At 38.3% G+C, this 11742-nt stretch overlaps 1 protein-coding gene across 1 annotated transcript; it reads right to left on the bottom strand.

Annotated features, from left to right (window-relative positions):
- Positions 1-324: 324 nt before the first annotated feature.
- LOC110877213 (syntaxin-32) lies at positions 325-6020 on the bottom strand. The gene is made up of 5 exons (XM_022125378.2): positions 5485-6020; positions 3404-3654; positions 1889-2067; positions 1619-1813; positions 325-837 (listed from the first exon to the last, which is right to left on the bottom strand). Exons 1-5 carry the CDS (start codon positions 5705-5707, stop codon positions 678-680), a joined length of 1008 nt encoding a protein of 335 aa, XP_021981070.1. The 5' UTR covers positions 5708-6020; the 3' UTR covers positions 325-677.
- Positions 6021-11742: the final 5722 nt, after the last annotated feature.

Genomic DNA, 11742 nt, shown 5'->3' with positions numbered 1-11742 from the left:
TCAGTAAAAAATCTGAACCATTAAGGGTCTCGTTATCGTTAAGAGATAAACAAACAGCCCCTTAAAGCTATAATCAAACCGGCTCATTTTGCCACCTATAACGGTAAGCTAACCAATAATATAAAATCACATGTTTAACAGCAATACATGTTAATGACATTGTGAGACTAACAATGGACAACTTTGACAGGTTCAAATCTCATTAGACCAGTCTCAAAAATCTGAAGACATCATAGTCAAAACGTAATGAATATTGTACAAAATACAAAAATACAAAAAAGAATATTTAAAAAAAAATAATTCAAAAGAAGAACATCTTCCATGAAAACCAGAAAATTCCATATAAATTATTTACCACCAATATATACCTAAAACAATGATAGACCCACTATATCAATGATAAATAAAATCCAATATAAGTTATGCATACAAGAAGTTCAACCCTCATAAAATACAAAAAGAAAACCAAAAAACCGGTAGATAACCGGTTCATGGTCCTGGTTCTTGCCAAGCAATATAAACCCATGGCCACCCTAGTTCCAATCCTTGGTTCGACCGGTCTGTACTTGTTTTGGTGTTAAAAATACTGATCCATATGTACACACAAAGAACACCAAATTGTTTAAGAAAACGGCTCGATTTGATGCATTATATATTTTCTTAACACACATGTATCTTTAGGCGACAAAAAACAGGAATATCATGAGGAAGGCGATCAATACAAAGAATATCTTGATCATCAACCACCGATTTGAAGAGATACTGTTGAGGTACCTCATTAGTTGTCCTTGCGCACCTTCTACATTTGCTAGTGTATCTTCCATATTTTCATCGATCCTATCAAAGTGTTGTGTTAGAGTTGATAATAATACTCGGCCCATTTGATTTAAAAGTCGGTTGATTGGGTTATGTTAATAAAACAATTATATGAAAGCACAATGAGCACCATAGGTTGAACGGGTGTAAAGTCACCCAAAAGTGTATTTCAATGCATACATCCTTAAATCGTTCTATTCAAAATTTAACGTTTAAGGAGGCCACCCAACAATTTATGTTATTTTCGTCAATAGGGAGACCCCGACGATCGAAACTACTTTTTAGACCAACCCAAGTATGCATCCGGTTTCATTTAGCAAACCAAATCTAATAAAAAAGCAAGCTGAATCACGAAAATTTTAAACATTGACCATTCTAAAAAATTTACTTTAAAGAACACAAAAAGGAATCATATTTTTGTTTTCTGATAAAATTTAATTATATATTCATCATCTGTTTAATTTTTAAATTTGGTACATGTATCGGTACCCGGTTTTATTGATTTCAATATTCTGTACTTTCGGTATCAGTACAGGTAAAAAATGAGTACCAAATTTTGTAAAGAACAGAGTTTTTTCTCTTTTTTTTAATATTATGTTTAATTTCGTATTATGGTATTTATGGTACTCGTATCGATTTTACCTATTTGGTACCAGTATCGTATTAGTACTTGTACCGTCTTTACCTATTTGGTACCCGTACTGTATTGATACTCGTACCGATTACTTTGTATATCTTACTATCATGTAATTGACAAAAATTAAAATACTATACTAGAAGTAGGTGTATGTATATAACATACCTAATTGCAAGCTCCCCTTGTTGAGAAACCATGGTTGCCAATTGTGTGAAAATACTGCCTAATTCGTGAATAGTTGACTCTACATTGTGAAGCGCCTCAGCTCTGCTCTGCATGTAACTATCCTGCAATGGAACCATCTGCTGCTGCTGGTTTTGTTGTTGAATCAATGGTTGAGATTCAGCATCAGCATGCTTCCTGAAAAGTAACATAGTCAACAACAGAGTCATGACTCATTGACTCGGTCAAACAATATGTTATATTTGAATTTACCTTTGGAACAACGGAGATGAACTTGAAGAGTCATTAGCCCAAGGAGGAGGGGAACTTGATGAGCTGGCACTGGCAGTTGATTTATTAGCCAAAGGACGCTGACGGATAAATGGATTGGCGGTTTCCTTAGAAGTAGTTGCGGAGAATAACTGTCTTCTATTTTCATGAACCTTCAAATTCTGCAGCCAAAAAGGCCAAACGGTTTTGACATATTAAGATAAAGATGCTATAGTTAAGATAGCAGGCTTTCAGGTGCCACATAAAAAAGTCATGATCAAACTTATTGACACATCAGCACTCAATTCATATACCATAAATCAGATCTTTTGAAACGTGTACACCCCTATAACTAAGGACCTATGATATGCACAACTTAAGAAAAAAACCAACATGGTCAAAATGTACAAACACGTCATTTGCCACATCATCACTTTTTACTGGTAACTGGATCAAAAACTTTCTATATTTTTTTTTAAAAGTTTGATGCTATTTCTACCCTAAAATAAGCTTGTTATCAAAAACAGAATGCAGACCAAAAGCCGGTTACCCTTTGTTGCCTGTTAAAATAAGTAATGCTTTTCCAGATGTGTAAAATAACAATTCTGGTCTGATTTTTATTTCAGCTAACCAACTTAAAAAAAAAATAAAATAAAAAAAAAATAAAATAAAAAAAAACCCAACAAAGCTTCAAAATTTTCAACCTAAGATAGCCAGTTTTCAGGTGCCAAGTCAGCGACACAAATGTAAAATTTTCAAACCTTACAAAACGGCATTTGCCAAGTCATCGGTAACTGGGTGTCTGGGTTTACCTTCCATATAAATTTTTTAAAATTTCAATATCCTCTACACTAAAATAAGTTTGTTATCTGAACTTGAAAAGTAGAGATTGGAACAAAGTTGGTTACCCTTTGTTGCTTTAGTTAAAATAAGGGGAATTGGCCTGTAATAATCCCACCAAGACCTTATTGGCCATTAATAATCCCACCTCAGAATATTCCCTCCACCAGTCCCATCTTTCACCTATTTTTCTACAATGGTCCCCCGTTAAAAAAACTTAACGGAGTTAAGCTTTTTTCCAAATTACAAACAAATTTTTTAGGGCTTTTGATCAGAACGATGATACGAATCCATTGATGTAAAACTTACTTCGAATTGATGTTCCAAGTGACTTGATTTTGGTTAACTGTAAAATTAAACACCCGAATTGAAGCGTCGTTTTCATCGTTTGGAGCATCGTTTCGAGCAAGTTTTACATCAATGGACTCGTATCGTCATTCTAATCGAAAGCCCTAAAAAATCTGTATGTAATTTGGAAAAAAGCTTAACTCCGTTAAGGTTTTTTAACGGGGGACCATTGTAGGAAAAATAGGTGAAAGGTGGGACTGGTGGGGGGAATATTCTGAGGTGGGATTATTAATGGCCAATAAGGTCTAGGTGGGATTATTACAGGCCAATTTCCCTTAAAATAAATACAGCTATTCTAGACATGGAATTTAGTGACGGCAAAGTACAAACCTCTGTGCGCATGGTAAGAACATCCTTAAACTCTTTGGTGGTGCTCATTAGACGGTTTTTCAGATTATCAACAACCGTGGTTGAATGAGTGGTTGTGTCACATGAAACATTTTCGCTTTCGTTTTGGGAATTGCAAATAAGCTGTAAATCCACCACAGCTGAATTGAGGGCAGTAATGTCCTGCTTGATGACAGCTGTCAGTTCTTGGATCTCCTTAGTTGGATCATCAAAAACAGATGTCCTCTTTGCCACTGAAAGGACAAAAGTGAGATCATGTTAGTACATAGTTACCCGCGCTAAAAACATAATAACCATGTAACATGTTTGTTAAACTTTATGCGATCGCATATACACCCCACATCTAATATAAGTAGTTAATGCGGTAAAATATCGGATATCGGTCAAGGACCGATATTTGAGATATCAGTTATCGCAGTGGGATATCGGTAATTTTAATATCATGCAAAATTTATATATATAGCAATTTAATACTAACAATTGTAACAAGTATGAACTGACTAAGACTTAAAACACTAACATTTAACAGTAACAACTAACAATTAAGACTTAAAACACTAATAGCAGCAATAAGAAGAAAAAATGAACGGTAGAAATAAGAAGAATGGTACTGATATCGGGAAAATCGGTGATTTATCGATCAAATATCGGTCCTATATCAGTCAAATATCGGACAATATTGTTGATATTATCGGTACCGATATTCTGACCAATATTTTGTATCGCTATCTCGGCAGGGGACCGATAACTGATATATCGGTTGATATATCGGGATATTAACTACATAGCATCTAATCACCCTACATCTAATCAAGTAAAGTATATTATAACATAAACATGATAAGTACCACCATTACCATATTTAATTATTTATAGTTAAAGTCTTATAGAAAAGACAAATAACTATTAACCTTCCGTCTAAAATAGCCCCGAAATGAGCAGATGATAATATAAATAAGAACATACGCATAGATTGTTAATCACAAGTGGCTAAATAGAAACGAAACTGTAAGCCGTGTCCTGTAACAAATTAATTTGTTTACAAATCCTGAATGTAAGAATATATATGTTTGACGAACTGCACCTTTTGTTCTGCTCGATTTTTGTCTTAGCTTGCACCCTGTTTTTGTCAACTATATACGAATATATACAATTATACAATAACTTCTATGTGTAAAGACTTGTAACATGTGTCATAGAACAAAATGTAAAGTGCTGTAAATCCTAAAGCTTCACAAAATGCACAGTAGTCAAAAGCGATTGCTTTCTGTAAGAGATGGGCATCACTATCAACTGGAAGTAATGCCTCAAATAATCAAGGTGAGATTTTGTAGCCAACCAGTAGAAAACTGACAATTACTGCAGGCCACAGTGGCCACTGCTTTGATACCATTTGACATCCTGAGGACCTGATCCCAAAATTAACTAACATGCTAACCCATTACTGTACTATTGTTCACTTCTTAATATCACTCTATAAGCTACAAGCCTACAACCACAATGAGAAGTTATAAGTAGCCAGATACGCTTATAAAGGGGATCCTAAATTAACTTATAGGTTATAGCCAACATGAGATCAAAAGTGACAATGTGATTCCAAAGAATATTTTAGCTTTTTCCAAGTAGCACTAGAATTTAGAACACTCAGGGAGCTCAATTTCTTTACCAATTTCAAGCACCAAAGTTAAATGTAGGGATGAAATCGGTACCGAAAATACAGATACCGAATTCATGGAAAAGTGGGTACCGAATACCATACCAAATCTATCACCGTACCCAGGTACTAGTTACAAAATGGTCTCTCTATTTGGTATTGGTACAGAACCGGTAAAGGTACTGAAAATGCCGATACCAAAATTCAGAAAGGCAGGTATTAAATACCGTACTGAATATATGAGTAAGGTCTCCGTAATGTACCACTACTCGGTACCAAATGCTCGTCCCTAGCTAAGTGGAAGCTTAGATCCTTTTTAGACTTCTAGACATAGATACCTAGACTATGGCCAGTGTGACTGTGAGGTTAAACCACCATAACAATCATCATATGTAACTAAATAACTCACATTTTGCAAGCTTGGCTAGCTTCTGCGACGTATGGTGAATACCATAACCAATCTTAGAAGCTCTCTTGTTAAACTCCGATTGAAATGCTACACTCGACCGTGATCCACCACCACCACTACCGTTAACTCCGATTGACGGTGCCAACGATTTTCTCAGCCTCTCAGTTATGCTCGAAAACTCGAGTGTACGGTCTCTATACGACGACGTTTGCACCGATTTCATATTCAATCGTTTACTATTATTATATATAAACCTAATTGATCTCAAACCTCCTGAAAGGAACAAACCGTTTTCAGGGGATGAGATCGGAACAAATCTGAAGAGTAGATGATGATTGAATTATTTTGTAGGGGTTTATGTGAGGATTGTGAGAGAGGGGATTGAAGGTGGAAGAAAACGAGATCTGTGGAGATCAGTGATGTGGTTAGATGTGGGAGTGAAGAGACAGCGTTTAAGTTTTGCCGGGTTTTTTTTGACCCGGAATATTACTTGTCTGAAAACAGTGTGTTACCGAGGATGGGTTCGGGTAATCTCAATCTCATGTTGGGTTTAACCCCGCCACAGCTACATAATCACTACCCCCATGGGTAGGTTTACGGGTAAGGTTAGAGGAAGCCATGATGTTTGAAGGAATTTTTGACTGCTGAACGTGAACTGCTATTCACATCCATTCCACTATATTTTCAATCTAAAAATATACATTCATTTCACAAAAAACAAATACTTACTCACTCTTTTTCAATTAAATAATATTTTTATACCTTTATTATTATATTTTTCTCTCTTTTTCACTCACAATCACTTTCAATATATATTAAAAAACTATAGTGGGTGAATAGTGTCCCCCGAAATATACAGATGAACAGTAACATTTTCTCTTTCCTTCACACACAACCACTTTTTATACTATTTATATTTTAAAAACTCCACACACAGATTTTGATTCCCAGGATAGGAATGCTCTAAATTACACTAAAAACTACCTTTTCTCTTTACTTTTTAATTAAATAATATTTTTATACCTTTATCATTACCTTTTATCTCTCCTACACTCACAACCACTTTCAAAATATATTAAAAAATGAGTAAATTACAAGTTTTGTCATTTATGTTTACATCAAATTTCAGGGGCTGTCCTTTTGGCCAAAAGTTGACATGCGTTGTCCTTTACCTTTCAAAATCTTGCACGTTTTGTCCTTTAGCGCAAACACAGTTAGAATTTTTGGTTAAATCTGGTCATGTGCCTTGCACATGATGGCATTGTTGTCATTTCATCTCTTCAGGGACTATTGTGTAAAAAACTTATGTTTAGGGACTAGTTTATAAATTAAAACATTTAATTATTTGTTTATATATGTTTTATAAAAGTTAATTATAGCCTTTCTTACCCCATCTCTCTCTACTCAACTAGGAACAGCCACTACTACCATCTGTCGGCTACCACCAACGGCCACCACTACCACTTGTCGGCTACCACCACCACCCCTTGAAGAAACAATAACCCCGAAACTTGAACCAAAAGCAATCAAAATCATTATTCAGAGTCACCAAACTGTTCAAATTGCTTATCCCACCACCACTCTCTCTATCTTCCTCACCGTCTCTTTCTCTAAACCTGCCACCACCACCACAAAATCAAACCAAAAGAAAATCCTAACTCACCGGCGAGAGCTGAAACTCTTTCTGTTTCTCTTTCTCTGCAAGCTAAACCCACCACAACAACCCAATCTCTCACTAAGCTCTCTCAACCCACCAACCCACCAACCCACCAACCCACAACCTTCACCGTCGCCACCTACCGACCACCCCAACCCTATTGCACTAACCATCACCACCGTACCCATCATCACCACCACCCCTGCTTGACTGCCTCCCCCCTGCAACCTGCCGTCCATCACCGCTCCTGTAACACCCCGTGTTTCCGAATGTCAAAGTCAAAGTCAAAGTCAACTTTGACTTTCTTTGACTATAATTAGTCTATTTTATATTTTATTTGTATTATGTGGAGTAAGTGTTGTAATCAAGAAAGAATCGAAGTATTCGAATATTTGATCGACGCGAACCGACTTACGACTGTGAATAGTAGGAAGTAACAATGCAATAAAGTTAATCAATCAATAATCAAGCTAATCAAATCGTCAATCGAACTCGAATCTCGAGCTATGCGAATTTGGTGTTATATTACTTGTGTGTGTGCCTTACGTGTTACCTGTGCGTGCTTATTTTATGTTTTGTATGGTACTCAATCGAATCAATCGAAACTCAAATCGAAACTCGAATCTCAAATCGAATGCAATCGATATCGAATTACGGCGAATGGTAACGTAAGGATAGGGTGAAATATAGATGACTGTATGTTAGATATAGTAGTTGGGACTAAAAGTAATTTGAATAGGAACTCTGTCGTACTCGTATCGTCTTCAATCAAAATCGAAATATCAAAAATCGGCGCACCGAACACTCGAACCAGGCTGTTGATCGATCAGGCTGTCAGCCGATCGAACAGCCCAGCCGATCGGACAGACTGTCCGATCGAGCAGGCTGTCCGATCGGGATGCCTCTGTCCGATCGGCTGGGCTGTCCGATCGGGATGCCTGGCCGATCGGCCAGCCCTTTCCTCTTTTGGAGCCTATAAATAGGGCTGTCATTGTCATTCTTTCCACTTTTGGAAACCCTCTGACCGACCAGCTCGTGCTCCTCACCTTTTTCTCAGATTTCTTCCGATTCCGGTAAGTTTTCATCCTAAATCTTGTACTTTCTTGATCAAAACATGCTCCTACACCTTTCTATCTTTCAAATCTTGATTTCTAACCGTGAAATCACCAAGATCTAGGCATTCTAGGATGATGTCATCATGGTGTTCTTCAAGAACATCATGTTTTGGCCTCAATCCACCATGAATAGCTCGGATCTAACCGATTTCCACATAAACAAGCTAAGATCTATCAAAGATCTAAACGTTTACATGATGTGAAGGATTGAAAGAATGATTTTCAACTTTCTTTCAACTCTTTTACACTCAATGCCTTCAAACCGGTAGAAACGGAGCTTGAGCCAACTCACCAATCATTCTAGTGGATGAGTGGTTCAAGATTTGGATTCTATCCACGAGGTTCACCGACTCCGGGTTAAACGTTAAACCGCCGTTCCGAACCGTTCACTGGTCGGATTTGGGTGATTCCTGTCCGAGCAGCGGAAACAAGTAAGAACGAAGGTTCCATGGCTCAGCTCGTTGTCAAACTACCTCAACATAACGACAAATAATCAAAATAGCCAAGTGTTAGGCGAACAGGCCGACCAGGTCAGGATGCTGGCCGAACGGTTAGGCTGTTCGAACGAACAGCCCAACCGATCGGACATGCCAACCGATCGACCAGGCCAGCCGATCGGCTAGCATATGGCCCCACACTTTGTTAATTTCATGAAGTATAGTATTGAGCGAGGTGATGTTTGATCGAAGAGCTGTTTTTCAACATTACTACTCGGATCATGAGATACTATGCTTCAACACTTTGTCGATTTGCAATTCGTTTATTGTATAAGAATGGCACCCGATCGAACATGCTGTTCGATCGAGTATGCTGTTCGATTGAGTGACATCCTGCTGAGGACTACTACTGAAGTTCCTAACCGATCGGTTAAGCCGGCCGATCGAACGGACCGTTCGATCGATCGACCTGAAAGGTAAGAACATTTCAGTGTTCTCAAATACTACAACGAAAACTTCAAAAGTTCAAACCATCATACACAAACACATCCTACTCAAAGGAAGAAACAATCCACTCGAACAGTCCAGCCGATCGAGCCTACCGGCCGATCGAACAGACTGTCCGAACGTAATGTCAAGTCGAACAAACGACCCGTTCGATCGAACCTGCTGTTCGATCGACCAGGCTGTTCGACCCCCTTGCACTTATTTCCATTATGCGTGTTATTTATCATTATGCTATCGAACTGTTCAGGCTAACCCTACTCTCAAGCGCTCCCTTCAATCCACCAATCAATCACTGTGAGTATACTCGATCCCTTTTTGCTTTTAGCACTTTTGGGTGTTACATACGTTACTTATCAAAATCGCTATCGAACACACTACTCAATTATTTGAACGCTAACCAATATGCATGTATTACGTGACTAAATGAATGCTTGTTGATTGTGGTTACACGTGGAATGCTGTCTACCTGCCTTAACGACGTAGTACTATAGTTTGGACTCAGCACCCGTTCACACGGTGGTTGTTAAGGACAATTACTTGCATGGATTACGGTGGTAATCATGTATTGCGAACCGTCTCGGACGGTCAACCCGCAGTCATTGGTATCGATAGGTCCATGTCGATAATTAACATGCTTCGTTTTCCTCTGTGTACGTGCTGGTTATGCGTAAACTATTCAAACTCTATATGCTATTACCAAACTTGTATGCTCACCTTTACATTATATGTATTGACTTTATTTTAACGTATGTGACAGGTGTTTAAGATGTTTGCTTGCTAGGAAAGTGAGGCTAGAATAAAGCTCTAGAGGCCCTCAACAAATAGTTGTCTGTCAGGAAAAAGCAACTAGAGCATAGTTGTCTGTAGATCTTGTCAGGCTGGGTCTTTAGGAGCATTTGAACAATATTTAATTGTCTTATTTAAATCTGAGTTGTCGGAACAGAATATTTGGCTAGTTGTTATCTGTAATAATTTGTTGTTATTTGGGACACGGTAGGGGACGTGTTATTTAAACTGAATAGTGATGATAATTGTTATGGAAACTTCTGGACCATCTGTTTCGCTCAGTGCCATGCCCCGATGATTCCGCCATCGGTTGGGGTGTGACACATTGGTATCAGAGCCATAACTATAGGGAATTAGGCTAGACACGACCTAGTCCGGGTCGCTGTCTTAGAGACCTAGACTATAGTTAGGAACCAACAGACCAAGCTTATGTGCTAGATTCTGATATTCTTCGCTATCACTGCACTCGAATTTTCAAGTAAGTCAAGCGATTTAGTCAAGATTAGGTGTGAAAGCTGCAAACTCTCGACTAAATTGTCTGATTAATGTTGATTTTATCAATTTATCAATGATTCCTTATTATTTTCGATAACGAACGAGGAGAATTATACCAAATCAGGAGTGAAATCCATATTTTGATGAATAATCTTCTCAAATTTTACTAAAACAAGGAAGAAATTGCTAAGCCAGGGGTGAAACCCGAACCTTGGCAACTTATTCCAACTTTTACTCATCTCACCAAAGCCTCGACGGACTCCAACGACCTAAACTCACGAGTATGACCTAGGGAATATGCGTTGAATGCCCAAGAATCGAGGCAGAAACACGATCCCGAAAGTCGAAAAGTGACGACAAGTCTATTGTGAATAGTCGAATAGCTTTGGGTAGTCAATGTCTAGTAGCCGCAGACAATCCATTTCTTCGGTTTTTATGTGTTTCGATTCTGAGCCCGCAACTGCCAACTCTGATGATTCGTCGATTTTACGTTTTTTATGTGTATTTATCGATTTATGTGTTTAATTCTGATGTTCGCTCGATTTTTGCTATCACTTCGATCAACACACATGACTCGTACTGCTATTCTATCTCAACACGCTAACAAGTCGCTGAATCTCTAGACAATACTATGATACGATATACGCTATACTATACTCAGCACACAATACGATTATGCGATACTAATCGATATGCTATACGTGATCGCTATATACGAACGACACGCGAGCCTTGAATAATAGGTTTCTGTATTCTGACTGCTTCTGTGTCTAAATGTGTATGTGCTTCTGTGTTTATGTGTCTTTGTGCTCTACGTGCCTATGTGCTTCTGTGATTACGTGAATCTATGGTTATGTGCCTACGTGTTTGTGTGATGCATGTTTCAACGTGTTTCTAAGCTTTAGTAAATCATAGACGTGTGAGGTGAGATTCGATTTGTTGTGTCTGAGACATACGACGATGTCTGTTGCAGACCATGTCGTCATCTGGACACCGAACCCCACTTACTCGCCAAGAGAAGAGAGACAGGCGTCTCGCTACTATCATTGCCAAGAGCGTGGCAAAAGCTGTGAGCGATGTCTTTGAAAACGCCAGCAAATCGTCTGAGGAGTCGTGAATCGATGCTCCTAAGGATGCCAACAAGACTGGTTTCAGCTTCAAACAGTTTAAGGCATGCGGACCCAAAGAATTTACCGGAGAAGATGGCCCTACCGCCATGTTTCAATGGTTCGATTCAGTTGAAGTCACTCTGCGCCAAAGC

This window comes from Helianthus annuus, chromosome 9, assembly GCF_002127325.2.
Source record: "Helianthus annuus cultivar XRQ/B chromosome 9, HanXRQr2.0-SUNRISE, whole genome shotgun sequence".
Classification (NCBI taxonomy): Eukaryota; Viridiplantae; Streptophyta; class Magnoliopsida; order Asterales; family Asteraceae; genus Helianthus; species Helianthus annuus.
This window is presented reverse-complemented; position numbering and strand designations above follow the sequence as displayed.